Genomic DNA, 16,595 nt, shown 5'->3' on the forward strand with positions numbered 1-16,595 from the left:
GCCCTGGCTCTCAGCATCCCCACCCCGCCCCTCCCCACGTGCAGGTTCCCCCCAGGGACCCCGCTTTTCTGTCCCTCCCTGGCGCTGTACAGAGTCCAAGATCTGAATTCCACTGGGCGCAAACCCACCCAGTTATCCAGGCAGTTTGTGGGCACAGAGGGCTGACCCTCGGGGTACCCATGGGGCCTCCCATTCACATTCACAGCCCCGAGTGCCTTCCGGAACCCTGGCCCGGCCCTCAGGGCTCCCAGACATGCCTGCCCGGCTCAGACAAGAACCTTCATGTACTTTACTGATGAAAAAAAAGCAACTCCAAAGTTCTGGTCTGCAGCCTCCTCCTTACGGACCCCAGGGCTGCTGGGGTGGCTGGGGGTCCCCGGCGGAGGGGGGCCTCTCCAAGGCACAGCGCAGGGTGGGGGTCTGGCATGGACTCAGGCCCTCAGGGACCCGGACACTGAGTGTCACTAGGGAAGTCCCGGGGTTACCTGTCCAGGGTTGGGGAGGAAATGAACACGGGCTGGCGGTCCTGGGGGCTCTGCAGGAGATCAGGCAGGACCAAAGCCAACGGCTGCCCCGAGTGCAGAGAGGACTCCCCCCGCCAATGCCTGTAGCGCCTGCCCGCACCTTGTCACATGCTGGGATCACGGGACTCCCAGCTTGAGCACAGGAGGGGGGGGGCCGGCCTCGGGGCCCATCGCTCACAGCCCGTTGTGCAGCGGCTGGCACTGGGGTGAGAGGCGGCTCTCCAGGACGCCCCCGGGGGCGCACACCCAGGGGTCCTGCGTGTCCCACTGCCACTTGCTCAGCTCGGCCTGCAGCAGCTGCAGCGCCTCGGCGTAGTGCGGGTCGTCCACCAGGTTGCGCAGCTCATGGGGGTCCCAGGCGCGGTCGTAGAGCTCCCAGCGCGCACGGTAGTAGTAGGCACGCAGGTCCTTGTACCAGTGGGTGGGCGCACCGGCTGCCGAGCGGTTGAGCAGGTCCTGGAAGGTGGGCGACACGTACAGGTCCTGGTCCACCGGGAACGGTGCCTGGAAGTGCAGGTTGTGCAGCAGCCGCAGGCGGCCGCGCTGCACGAAGCGCATGGGGTACGCCATGGTGATCTCGTGGTGGCTCTGGCTGCCGAACACCGTGTCCCAGGGCGGCTCGGCCTGCAGCGCGGGCAGCAGGGAGCGGCCACTCAGCTGCACGGGTTGGGAGCCGAAGATGGAGTAGCGCGGGTAGGCCACGGAGAACCAGTCCAGCACGGTGGGCATCAGATCTGCGGGAGAGGGTGGGAGGCTCACGCAGCTGCTGCAGCTGCCCCACACTGGCCCGGTCACGGCACCCGTGGCCTCATGCATAGCTGGGGAGGTGGGTGGCATCCCCGCCAGAGGGTGTGCGGCACCTAGCACCCCTGCCTGAGCTTCGGTCCTCCAGCGCCCCTGCCCATGGCGGGGTGCGGCCCCCAACACCCCTGCCATGGCACGTACCCAGGAGGCTGACGTAGGCCTCGCTGACCTGGCCCCAGCGTGCCCGGTGCTCCGGGGAGGACACCATCAGGGGCTCGGCAGTGCCTGGCCAGTACAGGTTGGTCCTGCCGCTGGGGAAGGAGACCCCGTTGTCGGATGTGAAGATGACCAGGGTGTCGTTCAGAACGCCGGCTCCCCGCAGCTCCTCCAGAACCAGCCCAATGCCTGTGGGGTGCACGGCACCGTGGGGAGTGGGGCTCGCGCCTCCCCACAACCCCCCCAGCCCCTCCCACCCTGTGCCACCCGCCGCTGCTCCCCATTCCTGCTTCTGCCCATGGAGCCCCTTAGCCCCACCATCCCCAGGCCCCCACAAATGAGCAAGCAGCCGGCCCGAGTCCAGCAGGGAGTGCCCGTCCACTCTGGACCCCCAGGGGATCCTGCCTAGCACCCGGTGTCTGGGATCCTGGCCTGCCCCGTCCCTACCTTGGTCCATGCGGCTGATGGTGGTGTACTGGGCCGCCAGGTCAGCGCGGGCAGAAGGGGTGTCAGGGACGAAGTAGGGGACCTGCGGGCCATGGGCAGAGTCAGGGCCTGAGGGACGGGCCCAGCCTCTGATGGAGAAGATGTTTCACTGACTTAAGAATTTTTTTTGGTTGTTGTTTTTTGGGTCACACCCGGCGATGCTCAGGGGTTGCTCCTGGCTCTGCACTCAGGAATCACTCCTGGCGGTGCTCAGGGGACCCTATGGGATGGAGGGGATCAAACCCGGGCTGGCACCGTGCAAGGCAAGCGCCCTCCTCACTGTGCTTTCACTCTGGCCCTAAAATAAACCCTTGTTTTTCGCTCCACCCCTGGTGGTGCTCGGGGCTCCCACCCGAGACATCCTGTTTCTGCTTTTGTGGTGGTGGAAACAGAAGCCAGGGCCTCACAGGTGCCATGGCCACGCTGAGCTTGCACTGTCCAGCCGGGGGACAAAGGGCCAGTGCCCATGCTTTTCTCTCTGGGGTCTCTTGGTCGTGCTCTGGGGAGCACTGGGGTCCTACCAGCACGTCCTGTGGGTCGTACGTCTGCGGGGTCCAGTCTGGGATGCGCCCCATGCCGCTCGCCCCGTTGCCAAACTTCTCACAGAAAGGCCCGTACTGGGGCTGGGAGTGGCCGCAGCGGTGCGGGTCGTGGAAGGCCACGTAGAGGAAGAAGGGCCTGCGTGGGCAGAGGGGTGTGGGGGGCAGTGCTGAGGGGCTGAGCAGCACCCCCGGCCTCCCTGGGAGTGGGGGGGCTCTGGGATCAGCACTCACTGCTCCCCAAGAACCTAGTCTGCGCTGGGATGGGAGATGCGGCCAAAAATAGACTATAGACCGAACACGATGGCCACTTAATACCTGTACTGCAGACCACAACACCCAAAAGGGGAGAGATTAAGAGGGAATGTGCCCGCCACAGAGGCGATGTGGGCGGTGGCAGGAGGGATACTGAGAACACTGGTGCTAGAGAATGGGCACTGGTGGAGGGATGGGTACTCGACCGTTGTATGAGTGAATTTAATCATGAAAGTGTGTAAGTCTGTAATTGCATCTCACGGTGTTTCGTTAAAAAGTTAAAAAAAAAAGAGTCTGGTGCCCCTCTGCCTCTGACCTGATTACCTTCAGTTTCTGGAACCTTCTCTCCTCCCACTTCCAGGGGCGGGGTGGGGGGTTGAGTGGGGTGGCGGGGGCCGGAGGCTGGCACCTGTGGTCCTGAGTCTGAAGGAACTGCCGCACCAGCTGCTTCATCCTGGTGATGTTGCGGCCCACCTGCAGGATGGAGCCATTCTCCTCCGTGTGGGCAAAGTCAAAAGGGTACACGGCCTCTGGCCCCACGTGCTTCTTGCCGATGATGCCTGGAGGTGGGCCGGGGTCAGCCGCCTGCTCTGCCCGAGCCCCCCGCGGCCCCCATTCTCTGGCTGGGCTGCCCAGCTGGGAGGCCTAGGTCCGTGGGGCTGAGTGCTGCAGGAGGGGGACCGGGACCCCTCACCTGTGCGGATCCCAGCTCTGTGCAGCAGCAGCGGCAGGCTCTGCACCCTCTCAAAGGAGTTGAAGTGGTGGACGTCGTGGTGGAGGCCGTACATCCCATTCTGATGCTGCGGGTGGAGAGGCCATGAGCAGCCTGCAGTCCTTTCCTCATGGATCCCATTTAGACGGGAGGTCCAGTACAGAGCAGCTTTTCTGCCCTTCACGCAGGCCTAGTGGGCCCACAATCACTCCCAAGACCCACGGGCAGGAAACACACCTCCTGGGAGCCGCCCACTCCGGGGGCTTGGGCACCCTTCCTGCAGCTGCTAGGGACCAGGGCACAGGAACTTTGCCTGGCACAAGCTCATGGGCGACAGACCAGGTGGGATGCCCTGACACCTGCAGCCACTGCCCAGAAGCGCGCCTGTCCCCACCCACCGGCCCAGCAGCCAGGCATTAAAGGTGCTCCCCACCGCCCACAGGTACCTGCCCTGCAGACTGCGGACACGTGCGGCCGGAGGCGCACACCCCTGTACATGCACACCTGTGCATGCACTTCTGCATCACTCACAACTGCGCTCACACACCTGTACATGCACCCCTGTGTATGCACCTTTGCATCACTCACACCTGCACTCACATATCTGTACACTCACTCCTGTGCATGCACCTGCACTCATCCCTGTACACATACCCCAGTGCATATACCTGTGCATCATTCACACCTGCTCTCACACCCCTGTACACAAACCCCTTGTGTACACACCTGCGCTCACATCCCTGTACACGCACCCCTATGCATGCAACTATATTCATACCCGGTACACACACACACACACACACACACCTGTGCTGCACACACCCATGCACTCACACCTGTGCATCACTCACACCTGTGCTGCCTACACCTGTACCCTGCGGGGTGGAGGGCCCTGAGGACATTGTAGCTGGGGTGATGGCGACAGTGTCAAGCTTTGTCTGGGAGTCGGACTGGGGAGTGAGGTGTGTCCAGCTGTGACACCCGGACTGGCCGGACCACAGCTCGCTGCCGGCCTTCTCCTGGGCAGCCAGGCCCAGCCTCACACTGGCTTGGCACCAGGACCCCCGAGCCCACCGGCGGGGAGACTAGCGCCGCCCTCACCTGGGGCAGGCCGGTGAGGAGGCTGGCGCGGCTGGGCGAGCAGCTGCTGACCGACGTGAAGGCATTGCGGAAGGTCAGGCTGCGGCGGGCCAGCGCGTCCAGGTGCGGCGTGCGGATGACGCTGTTGTTGTAGGCGCCGCTCTCGAACCCACCGTCGTCCGCTGGCAGAGCAGGGAGGGGACACGCGGCTCAGCGTGGGGGCAGCGCCGGGCCCCGTGCTCTCACTGGGGTAGGGGCCGGGCCGGACGCCGCCAGCTCGTGCCCACCTACCTCACGCCCCCGCGAAGGCCCGCCCGCACCTAACGGGTGGACGCCCCCACCTCCCTGCCCTCGGTCAGCCGGAGGCGAGTTCCGAGCGCTGCACACTCCAGCCCACCTCGCTCGGGGGCAGGGGTGCACCCGTGGGTTCCCGGCGGTGGGTGGCGCGGGGCGGCGCGCGGATTCGGCCCGCGGCTGGCCAAAGAGGAAGCTGGCTGCGGGCCAGACCTCAGCAGGAAGGAATCAGGCCGCCCCGTGAGCAGCTGGGCGCTGCGGAGGGGGGTGGGGGCAGAACCACCCGCGGGCGCCCGCCGGGCTCTCCGGGGGCTCCGGCCACCCCTGGGGGTCTGAGTTGGGGCCCCGGGCCTGCAGCCGGGCCGTCTCCGCTGGGCGCCCCGGCTTCCGGGGTGGTCCTGGAGGCGGTGGGAGGGCGGGACGCACTCACCTAGGAGGAGCAGCACGTTCCGGGGACGCGCCCGGTGCGCGCCGCACAGTCCCAGCGCCAACAGCAGCGCGCAGCACAGCTGGCCCGCAGGGCGCATGGCGGCGGCTCAGGCCCCGCCCCGCGGCCGCCCCGCCCCGTCACATGCCCCAGCCCCGCCCTCCCCGGGTAGGCCCCGCCCTCCCCGCGGGTCGGCCCCGCCCCCCACGGGTCAGCCCCGCCCCGTCCGCCGAGGCCCTGCCTTCCCCTCGGGTTGGCCCCGTGGCCAGACCCCTCCCTCCCCGGGGTAGGCCCCGCCCCGCCCGCCGCGGTCCCGCCCTCCCCGCGGGTCCGCCCGTCACGTGCCCCGGCCCCGCCCTCCAGGGGGTAGGTCCCGCCCCGCCCGCTGCGGCCCCGTCCTCCTCGCGGGTCGGCCCCGCTCAGTCACGTGGGACGGCCCCGCCCCCCCGCGGGTCTCTCGCGTCTCGCTCGCTGCGGCTCCGTGGGACCCCGAGCTGCCCTGCAGGTGAGCGCGCGGCGCGGAGGTATAGGGGTGCGGGGCGCGGGGGCGCGGGGTCCCCGCAGGCGCCTCGGGACGCGCGGGGCGGGGGCGGGGGTCGGTCGCTTGCGCCCAGAATGTGGGACCTGCGGCGACTCCGGGTCCAGCTGGGGACGTGGGACACCGGCGAGCCGGGCCAGGCGCCGGGCTCGTGGGAAGACCGAGTTCCGCGTCGGGGCGCGCTCCGCTGCCCCCGCCACCCGCCCGCAAGGCCGCGTGCTCCTCCCTCCGGGGTCCTGGGGGTCCCGGGAACGCGCTTCCTGGAGGGCGACCCTCTTGGGGGGGCGCACGTCCGGTCGTGCTCAGGGGCTGGCGGGGCCCAGCCGGGCCAGCTGTGTGCCAGGCAGGCGCTGCCCTCTAGTCTCTCAACGTGGACATCAGTTCTTAGTGGAGCTGTGGGGGCGGCCCGGGGCCACCTGGGGTCGGGCGGGTGGCCGCTGGGAGGACGTCCACCACCCCACCTGCAGGATTTCGGGGTCCAGGTCAGCGTGGGTGGGTGGGGGTCTGGGAGACTTGACTGCTGGCTGGACCCCTGCGTGGGGAGCCTGTCCATGCCGGCTCTGACTGGCCGTGGCCCCCTCCCCAGGCATGCCCCCATCCTGGAGGTCGCTGGGTCCCGCCCCCGGGCAGGGCCGCTGCTTCCTCGCACTGCGCCGGCGGCTGCCGGTCCTGGCCTGGCTTCCGAGCTACTCCCTACGCTGCCTGAGGCTGGACCTCATCGCGGGGCTCTCGGTGGGGCTCACGGTCATCCCGCAGGGCCTGGCCTATGCCGAGGTGGCTGGACTGCCCCCGCAGGTGAGGGGTCTGCCCGCCCCCAGCCCGGCCTCCTGCCCACAGTGGGATAGAAGTGTCCCGCCTCCCCTAGGTGGGATGGGGGGGGCTGCTAGAGCCGCGGCCGCCCCTGACGCCCAGACCTGTTATCTGTTATCTGAGCATATGAGCCTGGTGACGCCCCTGGGCACGGTCTGGCATCTACCGAGTCCGCGGCACTTGCTACCTAAGGCCCCTGACTGACACAGGCTGTGGGCTGCCCTTGGCTGGATGGGTGAGCACCCCTGTGGCTCCCGCAGTCTGGTGGGCTGAGTGCCCCTGTGGCTGGTGCCCGCGTGGGTGAGGTACCCATGCACCCATTCCCTTGGTCTTCCCCCAGTACGGCCTCTACTCTGCCTTCGTGGGGTGCTTCGTGTACTTTTTCCTGGGTACCTCCCGGGATGTGACGCTGGGTCCCACGGCCCTCATGTCGCTGCTCGTGTCGGCCTACACTCCGCGCCAGCCTGCCTTCGCCGTGCTCCTGGCCTTCCTGTCCGGCTGTGTCCAGCTCGCCATGGGCTGCCTGCGTCTGGGTGAGACCCCAGGGCTTCCCCTCTGGCCTCCTGGGCCCCTGCAGCTATCCGTGGGCGTGCCCTGCCCCTCCGCACTCACTCTGCTCTCCAGGTTCTGTGCCGTGGGTTAGGGGGTAGAGCCCGGTCAGGCCTTGGTCCCTGCACCCCACACTCTGCTCCCAACCGTGTCCTCTGTGGGCCGGGGTGGACCAGCCAGTGTCCCTTTGGCCCCCCCCCAGGCTTCCTCCTGGATTTCGTGTCTTGCCCTGTCATCAAAGGTTTTACCTCTGCAGCCGCCGTCACCATTGGCTTCGGGCAGATCAAGGTAGGCGCCGTGCGCTGACCCTGCCCTCTGCGGGCACCCCCTTCGCAGCAGGATCGAAGAAGGTCCTGTGCTGCGGGGGGTCTGTCCACAGGGTGCTAACAGGGGTCACACGAATAAAGCAGTCCCAGCTGGGAACTGAGAGCCAGCCCTGCCAGAAACCCAGGCTCTGCTTGCGTGTGGGCTCACCCCAGGGGCTCCTGTCCTGCCCTCCACCCTCCCCGGCCCACCTGCCACCTGACTCTCACTCCCACTTCCTGCTCACGGCTTGGCAGACCGGGATTTTCTATTTAAACCTAGCATGAGTGACATTGAGTTTCACCCAGTCCCCCCACCCCCAAGCCCTGGGGAAACAGGCCACCTCTGACCCTGGGCACTGCCGGGTGGAGTCCCTGTAAAGTTTTGTTTCTGTTGGTGAGCCTTTCCTGGCAGTGCCAAGGCTCCCCCTGGCTCTGTGCCCTGGGGTCACTCCTGGCTCTGTGCTCAGGGCTAACTCCTGACTCTGTGCTCAGGGCTCACTCCCGGCTCTGTGCTCAGGGCTGACTCCTGGCTCTGTGCTCAGGGCTGACTCCTGGCTCTGTGTGCAGGACTCACTCCCTGCTCTGTGCTCAGGGCTGACTCCTGAGGGAGCTTGGGGACCCTTTGCGGTGCCGGGGATCAAATCCAGATTGTGTGTGTGCAAGGCATGAGCCTTCCACATTGCACTATCTCTCTGGCTCCCCCAAATAATTGTTTTCTAGAACAAACGAGAAGCCGCCCCTGGGGAGCCTGGGTCCAGGACTTGCTTCTGCGGGCGCAGGGTTCTGGGACCTGCACCCTGGGAAGCAGGGGCATGCCCAGGGGTGCGGGGGTGGGTACAGTGGGGCTCCGTGACGGCGGGGAGGGGGGGGCACAGTTTCAGTCTTCTTCCCGGCAGGGCAGGGGCGGGCCCTTGGGCAGGACTCAGAGTGATGGGTTATGGCAGCTCACCAATAAGCCTCATGGACTACTATGGGCCGGTTTGCCGGGATTTCTGGACCAAGCTCGGGCCAACTTGTCTACGTTGCAGGGACCGACTGGCCTCAGTTTCGTTTGTTTGTTTTTGGACCGACTGGCCTCGGTTTTGTTTGTTCCTTTCTGGACTGCACTCAGCTGTGCTTCGGGCTGACGCCTGCTCTCGGGGCACTGTGCAGGGTGCTGGGGATCGAACTCACATTGCCGAGTTCAGTCCCCGTCACTGGCCTTCGCCTCCTGGTCCCGGCCAGGAGTGGGGTGCACGGCCAACCCTGGGTAGAGCTGGGATGGGCCCCCCACCCCCAAATGGGCAACCCTGCCCCGCCGTCTGACCCCCAGAGCCCTCCTGGCTGGCCACCTCAGCTCCATCTCTCTGGCCAGAACCTGCTGGGCCTGCAGAACCTCCCCCGCCAGTTCTTCCCGCAAGTCTATCACACCCTCCGCAGCCTGGGCCAGGCCAGGTACAGCTCGCCCCGCCACGAACCCTGGTGTGGGGCTGTCCTGGGCTGGGGGGAGGTGACCCAAGGGGACCTGGAGCCAGGCAGGGTCGAGGCTGACCCTTGACGGGCCTCAGCTCCCTCCAGATTCGCTGCTCCCGGGAGTCCAGGCCAGCCTGTGGGGCCGTGGGAGTGGATGCCGGGGGCAAGAGAGGCCTTCCGGAACTGCTGGGCAGGGCTGCAAATGAGCCCCAGTTCCGCAGCCGCCCTCTCCTGCCCTGGGCTCCCGGGTTCCTCTGTCCTGCACAGCAGTGGCCAGTGCCAGCTTCTGTCCTCAGGGTGGGGGACGCCACACTGGGCCTGGCGTGCGGGGCACTACTGCTGCTCCTGAAGCTGATGCGTGGACATCTGGCCCCCGTGGGCCCCCACTCGTCCTGCGGTCAGCGCCTCAGCCACGGGCTGGTGTGGACGGCCGGCACAGGTGAGGGCGCCTCTGCTGGCCCCACACTGGGGCTCTAGTCCCCACGGGGCACTGGCTGGGCAGTTGTGAGGTGCAGCCCCAGAGAAGTGCAGATGGGATGACCCAAGTGTGTTTGCTGGGTGGGGCCCGGAAAGGGGTACTAGGCCATGGGTCACTGAGGCTGCTCAGCTTGCCCATGGCTGTGGGTCACTGAAGTTGCTCGGCTCGCCCGCGGCCGTGGGTCACTGAGGCCACTTGGCTCGCCCATGGCCGTGGCCCTCAGCGTGGGCTCTGGCCATGGCCTGTGTGCTGGTCTCCAGGCAGGCTGGGAGGAGGTGGGGCAGTGCCCAGTCCCAGGGTCCCAGCGTCCCAGTGTCCCCCTCCCGTCCTAGCCCGCAATGCCCTCGTGGTCTCGGGCGCCGCCCTGGTCGCGTATGCCTTTGAGGTGACTGGTCAGCAGCCCTTCCTGCTCTCCGGGGAGACGGCCGGGGGACTCCCTCCGCTCCAGCCGCCGCCCTTCTCCGTGTCCACTGCGAATGGGACGATCTCCTTCACCGAGATGGTGCAGGTGGGCGGCGAGCAGGGGTGCTGGGCCCAGGGACAGGTCTCAGGCGGGGACAGGAGGGAGTATCCCAGTCCATGCCTTTCCATCCCCCTCTGAGGTTCCCTGCCCAGAGCCACTTGCCTCCCCTCTCTCCCCAGGACATGGGGGCTGGGCTGGCTGTGGTGCCCCTCATGGGCCTCCTGGAAAGCATCGCTGTGGCCAAGTCCTTTGGTAGGATACCCGCACTGCCCTCAGCACTGACCACACCCCCTCAGCACTGACCCCTCCCCCCTCAGCGCTGACCGCTCCCCCCTCAGCACTGACCACACCCCCCAGCACTGACCACACCCCCCAGCACTGACCACACCCCCTTCAGCACTGCCCACTCCCCCAGCCTGACCCTTGCCCCCCAACTACGGGGTCGGCTCTGTCCAGGTCGATGAGGGCCTTGCTGGCCTTTCCGAGTCTCGGACGCATCTTCTCCCCGTGTAAGCACACGGAGGATGTGGGACCCTTTCTCAGGGGCCTCAGGGTGCTCGCGTGGGGCCAGGCCGCTCCTGGTGAGGACCCCTGGGGCTACCCCAACAGTGCTCGGGGCCAGGTCAACATCCAGCCTGGCCCGGTGGTAGGTTTGTGGGTGCGGGGCTGGAATCCAGCCCCATGCATGCGAGGTGGGTGCCATCTCTCCCTGCCCTGCCCAGCGGGCACCTTGGTGGGTTCTCCTGAGCCTGGGGCCAGGGAGGTGGCAATGGCAGCCACTTCTTCCCGGCCGGCCAGTCTCATGCCGACACTGCCCTTCTGTGTCCAGCCTCGCAGGGGGACTACCGCATCGATGCCGACCAGGAGCTGCTGGCCATCGGTGAGGCTGCCCGCCCGCCCCCTCCTGAGCCCCACATTGACCCCAGGGTCCAGCCATGCTCGGTGCCCAGGAGAGCCTGGGGGCCACAGGCAGGGAGGGTCCCAGCAGGCTGGGGTGGGCGCAGCTGCGTGTACCATGACCTTGGGCCAGGGTCTGACCGAGGCTGCCCCAGCGCTGTGCTGAGACTGGGACTTGGGCATGCGTCACCTTCGCTCAGTCGCGCTGTGGATCATACGGAGGTCTGGGCGTGCGCGCCCCCTTCTCTGCTCTGCCTGACCCCTGTGCCCTGCTGAGTCTGAGTGCCACCCCTGAGGGCAGAGCAGCTGATGGTGTAGGGTTCCCAAGCGGGGTGCACCAGGGCTGCTGAGGGTGCCGAAGGGAGAGCACTGGGCGGGCGGGCACCGCAGACAGAACAGCCCCACACAGCCTGGTGTGCTGTCGTGGCGTGTCGGGGCTGGGCAGGGGTCTCGCTCTCTCGGGGTACTTCGTCCTGGGCGGTGCGTGGGCAGCAGAGCTGAGACCCGGGACTCCTGAGGATCTGGGCAGCTGGCTGGCTGGACTTTCCGGACTCTGAAATCGGGGCTCAGGCCAGGCAGCATTCAGGGGGGCCTGCTAGACCCCCCCATGCCGTTCTGGCTTCCGCACTGGGCACCAACAGTGGGGGGGGTGCCTGGTGTCCCCCAGTCCAGGGCCCTGGGCAGAGCTGCCCGCGGGACACCGGGACATGCGCCACACGATTCTTCCGAGCTTCCCAACCTGCTCCCTGCCCCTCCTGTCTGTAGAGCCCACACCCCATTTCTGACACACGAACACACCATAGAATCTGGGGTTCTGGGCACCACTACAGGTGGCCCCAGAGTCGGGGGTCCGGTGAACCCCCCCTCCCCCGTGTGAGGAGGGTCCGGCAGAGCAAAGCGAGGGACAGCCTGGGCCACAGCACACAGCAGGTGTCCTGGGGGCAACTGGACCCTGAGCCCGCAGGGAAGGGGACGGCTGAGACCTTCGTGCCCCCTAGCGTGTCCCTATCCAGAGGGTGACCTGTCCCTCTCTACATGCCCCCCAGGTCTCACTAATGTGCTGGGCTCGCTGGTGTCCGCCTACCCGGTGACAGGAAGCTTTGGACGGTGAGCGCCCTGTCCGTGCTGGGTCCTTCCCCGCGGGACAGCAGGAGGGGTCCCCATCTCCCCACTTCATGTTTCTGGGGTCTGTCCCTTGATATCCGCCCCGGGTCGGCTGTCGCTGCCGCTCCTCCTGGGGAGCCCATGACTCCGTCTCTTGCGTTCTTGGAAGACTCTCGAAGGGAAAGGACTCCAACACCGTGGTAGTCCCAAGCCTCCCCACGGGCAGCCTGGCTTGGCTTGGGGACTCAGCTCCGCTTGCTCCCTGCCTGGGTGTGCCGCTGGCCCCTGCACTCCGCCCCAGACCCCCCCCCCCCACCGTCCCTTTCCCCCCCAGCACACTGAGGGTCTCCTCTCCTCTCAGGACAGCTGTGAACGCCCAGTCTGGGGTGTGCACCCCTGCAGGGGGCCTGGTCACAGGTGAGCACCCGCATCGTCCCTGTAGGGTGGGAGCGGGCCCGGGCAGGCGTAACCCTGTCCCTGTGGGGTGGGGAGTGGGGCCGGGCAAGCATGATCCCGTCCCTGTGCCCGCAGGCGCGCTGGTGCTGCTGTCCCTGAGCTACCTGACCACGCTGTTCCGCTACATCCCCAAGTCCGCCCTGGCCGCGGTCATCATCATGGCCGTGGCCCCCTTATTCGACACCAAGATCCTGGGGCATCTGTGGCGAGTGAAGTGTGCGTATCTGCCGGGGTGTCCGGCCACGCCACAGTCATCAGCCTTTGTCCGGCTGCAGAGCTGGGAGGTCGGGGTTCTTGGGGCGTCCCTGGGCTGGGTCAGGAGGTGGGGCTGCGTGACCCAAGGGGCCTTCCTGCTGCCCAGCGGCTCCCCTGGCCTGCCTCGCCTGTTTCCTGTTTGGGGGCTGCATGGGGCTGCTGGGAGCTGGCCTCCCGTGTTCCCCAGAGATGTCCATTAGCGGGTCCAGCAGCCGTGCCTTGGGATGAGCTGGGGATGGGGTGAGAGGCTGAGGACAGGGAGGGGACACTCGCTCGGTGCTCCTGTTCCCCAGGGCTGGACCTGCTGCCCTTCGGGGCCACCTTCCTGCTATGCTTCTGGGAGGTGCAGTATGGCATCCTGGCCGGTGTCCTGGTGTCCCTCCTCATCCTCCTGTACTCAGTGGCTAGACCCGTGCTGCAGGTACCGGTGAGGGGTGTGGGTGACCCGGGCTGCAGGTATCCTGCAGGGGCAGCGACACCTGGCTGCTTGAGGGAGTGACACGCAGAGGTGCCCAGGAGTAACAGGCTAGGTCCAGGGACCATGGGAACCGGGGATCTCTTCCCGGTCTGCACCAGGCCCCGCCCACCTCAGCTCATCTGACCACGCCCACCGCAGCCCGACCACGCCCACCCCAGACCTATGATCACGCCCACCTTTGCCCTGGTCCCGCCCGCCGTGGCCCAGCCCCTGCCCACCTCAGCCCACAAAGCCACTTCCACCTCTGCTCGTCTGGCCACGCCCACCGCGGTCCCGCCTGGCCACGCCCCTTCCAGCATGCCAGTGTTGTTGGCCAGTGCCCGCCCTGGGCGGCTACTTAAAGTCCTAGCTGGGGGCGGGTCTCCATGGGGTCCCCTGTGAGGCCCCATGGGACCACACCCTGCCCACAGGTGTCGGAGGGGCCGTTACTGGTGGTCCGGCTGGCCAGTGGCCTGCACTTCCCGGCCGTCGATGCCCTCCGCGAGGCCGTGCTCAGCCGCGCGCTGCGAGGTATGTGCCGGGCGCCCCTGCCCCAGCTGGGGACCCCTGCAGTGGGGTCCCGCGGTGCTCCTTCAGGGCGGGGTGTCGGGAGGTCTCCTCAGCCGGATCCCCTTCCTGCCCCGCGCCCGACCCGATGTCCGTGTCTGACCACCCCACTGCTCCCCACCCCCCGTGCCCCCGCCCCCAGCACCCCCACCCCGCCGCGCTGTTCTGGAGTGCAGTGGCCTCTGCAGTGTGGACTACACGGCAGCGCTGGGCCTCGGGACGCTCCTGGAGGAGGCCCGCAAGCAGGGCATCAGCCTGGCCTTCGTGGGCCTGCAGGTGGGTGACCGCAATGGCAGGGGTTATCCACTGCCCACTGGGACCCTGCTCTCCCTGGCACCCACTCCCCGGCCAGTGCATCTCCCAGGTCCCATCCCCACTCCCTCTCCTGGACTTTTCTCCTGGGCCCCTGTCCTAGCCCCTCCCCTGGTTCTCTGTGACCTACCTCCCACAGCCCGCTGTCCTCCGAGTGCTGCTGGCTGCTGATCTGAAGGGCCTACGGCACTTCTCCAGCCTGGAGGAGGCAGGTGGGTATGAGGGTCCCCGAGGGACCCCAGGGTCAGGCGGGACAGGATGCTGGGGGTGGGGGTCACCTGTCGAGGCAGAGGCACTGCTGCAGCGGGCATTGGGGGTGGGTGTCTGTGGGGCAGGGGCTCCCCCAGTCTTCTGGCCCCCTCCCCCCTCCCCCCCTTAGCGCTGCCTGTTCCGGCCCTCCTGGCTCCTGGGGGGCCCATGTGGGCTGTCTCATCCCACCAGCCCTGCAGAGTGGCAGGAGCCCGGGGCCCACACGGGCCTCCTGCACGGCCGCCCCGGGTCATGGCGGCACTGAGCAGGGGCTTCTGAACCCCCAGAAGTGACACCTGAGCACCTCCGGGTGTGGACCCCCCAAGCAGACCCTGTTGGAGCAGGTGGGAGGGGCTGGGCCCAGCCGGTGCTGGAGGTTTGACATGGTGTGTCCTCCACAGAGAGATGCCTGAGCCAAGACCTGGGCACTGGGGCCTACCACCCGGGCGAGGACAGCCCACCGGAGCCCCGGGCCTGACCGCAGGGCACCTGCCCGTGCCCACTGCATCTCCCCTGGCAGCTAATGGCCAGGGGCTGCCTCCCACATGCCACCTGAGGGGGCGCCTGTGCAGTCACCCCAGTGGTGCCCAAAGGAGAGAATGACGCAGCCAGAGCCGGCTTGTTGGGCTGCTTCGGGTGCTGCTCTGCCTTCCCTTGAGGGCCCCTCCAGGACCTCTCCCCCAAGGCCCTGTCCCAGGGCCTCTGTTCTGCAGCAGGAACCGCCCAGGACCGCCCAGCAGTGCTGCAAACTGGCCGCGGGCTGCCCGGGCTGCAGTGGTCACGCAGCTTCTGAGGCGGCTGCGGGGGCGTGTGGCTGTGGTGAGTGGCCCCTTCCTGCCCTGTAATGGGGTTTCAGTCCCTGCAGGCCAGGCGCTGCTTTTTTGTCCCTCAGCAGCTCCAGGAATCTCCGCAGACATCACTGGGTGTGGCCCCACAGCCAGGAAAAAGGAAAGAGAAAGGGCAAGGGGCCCAGAGAGTCTAGGGGCCCCCGAAGGACCCCCCCAATCCTGCCTTCGGGACAGTGCAGGGATTGAGACTGGACCCCAGCAACTGCATTCTACCTCACCAGTGTTGGATATTAACCCTAAGTGTTCGAGGCTTCGTCTGTGAACTGCCCCTTTCCTCCTCCCAGGGAAGCTTGTTGTGTCTAATTTAGTTAGTCTACCTTTAACCTTTACTTTGTATTTTGACTTGCATAGTCTCAGTCCCCCTGAGTCAGTCTTGATTACTGATAAGCCAAAACTTCCTGGTAATTCTGAACTTTGTACTGCTTTGTATTTGGAGTGCTGTGTATTTGTACCTGCTTTTCTATTTCCCCGATAGTCTTTTTCTATTTTACTATGTGAAATGGGGCTGGAGCGATAGCACAGCGGGTAGGGCGTTCGCCTTACAAGCGGCCAACATGGCCGACCCGAGTTCGATTCCTCCGCCCCTCTCGGAGAGCCCGGCAAGCTACCGAGAGTATTCGATATGCCAGACACAGTAACAGCAAAGTCTCCAATGGAGACGTTACTGGGCCCGCTTGAGCAAATCGACGATCAACGGGAGGGCCTTTACCTTTACCTTATCTTTACTATGTGAAATACGCTTTCTGGTTGAACACAGAAAGACCATTAATGTTATGCTTCTAGTATTTGGGGAGTTGATTGACTCTGAAATATATCTACTCCTGGGCGTAATTGCTTGGTCATAATCACTTGATTCAGGCTTCAGTTGCTGTAGCTCCTAACGCCACAAAAGGAAGGTCTCTTCGTGGGACTGGGATGGTCCTGGGGGTGAGTGGCAAAGCCACCCCAGCATCGAAATGGGACAGTCTAGGAATCATAAATGTATGGTCTGATGCAAGCTGTTATGACTTAAGAGCCAGGATCCCCATGGGGAAAGACCAGCTGAACTGGCCTGAGGACTTAGTCTGGGATTTTCGATAAAAGCCTTGCTTGCTCTTAGCACAGAGAAACAAGTATTGGGATCTTTGTCTTACTGTGCTTATCCAAACAACTGCAAGTATTGGTAACATACACAACTAGGGGAAAGATGTCCCTGGGAAACAGTGTCTCCTTGAGTTGATCTCCCCAAGGGAATTTCCTCTGCCAAATGTTTATCTCTGTAAATGACCAACATGCCTGTGTCCTTACCTCAACCCCCTCAGATGTTCTGTAAGTCTGCTAGCAGCTCTGCGCTCAAGTGGCCATATCCACCATCTGGCTGTGGTCCCCCGTCCCTCTGTCTCTCTGCTGGGGAGGTGGGAGGCGGCCCCCACACTTTACTTTGTGATTACACAACCAGGACCAGCTGCCAGGGACAAGTGCCCACGAAGGGGTTGGCCACAGGGCAGGGGCTCAGGGAGCTGTGCTGGTCCCGTGGGACTGGGATGGTGCGGCCACGTGCAGCAAATTCACAGTGCGCTGGGGACAGCCAGGCAGCAG

The 16,595-nt window shown here is 65.9% G+C and overlaps 2 protein-coding genes across 2 annotated transcripts; one reads left to right on the plus strand and one right to left on the minus strand.

Moving 5' to 3' along the window:
• Positions 1-292: 292 nt before the first annotated feature.
• SGSH (N-sulfoglucosamine sulfohydrolase) lies at positions 293-5,405 on the minus strand. Its single transcript, XM_056115777.1, has 8 exons — positions 5,281-5,405; positions 4,578-4,738; positions 3,459-3,564; positions 3,174-3,324; positions 2,492-2,648; positions 1,932-2,013; positions 1,470-1,673; positions 293-1,258 (listed from the first exon to the last, which is right to left on the minus strand). Exons 1-8 carry the CDS (start codon positions 5,375-5,377, stop codon positions 699-701), a joined length of 1,518 nt encoding a protein of 505 aa, XP_055971752.1. The 5' UTR covers positions 5,378-5,405; the 3' UTR covers positions 293-698.
• Positions 5,406-5,892: 487 nt separating this feature from the next.
• On the plus strand, positions 5,893-15,482 carry SLC26A11 (solute carrier family 26 member 11). The gene is made up of 17 exons (XM_056115369.1): positions 5,893-5,962; positions 6,402-6,610; positions 6,966-7,158; positions 7,377-7,462; positions 8,834-8,913; positions 9,228-9,370; positions 9,742-9,917; positions 10,052-10,124; positions 10,702-10,752; positions 11,816-11,876; positions 12,235-12,290; positions 12,405-12,545; positions 12,878-13,005; positions 13,473-13,572; positions 13,751-13,884; positions 14,060-14,132; positions 14,571-15,482. The coding sequence occupies exons 1-17, from the start codon at positions 5,893-5,895 to the stop codon at positions 14,645-14,647; spliced, it is 1,851 nt and encodes a 616-aa protein (XP_055971344.1). The 3' UTR covers positions 14,648-15,482.
• Positions 15,483-16,595: the final 1,113 nt, after the last annotated feature.

This window comes from Sorex fumeus, unplaced genomic scaffold, assembly GCF_029834395.1.
Source record: "Sorex fumeus unplaced genomic scaffold, SorFum_2.1 ptg000029l, whole genome shotgun sequence".
NCBI classification, from domain to species: domain Eukaryota; kingdom Metazoa; phylum Chordata; class Mammalia; order Eulipotyphla; family Soricidae; genus Sorex; species Sorex fumeus.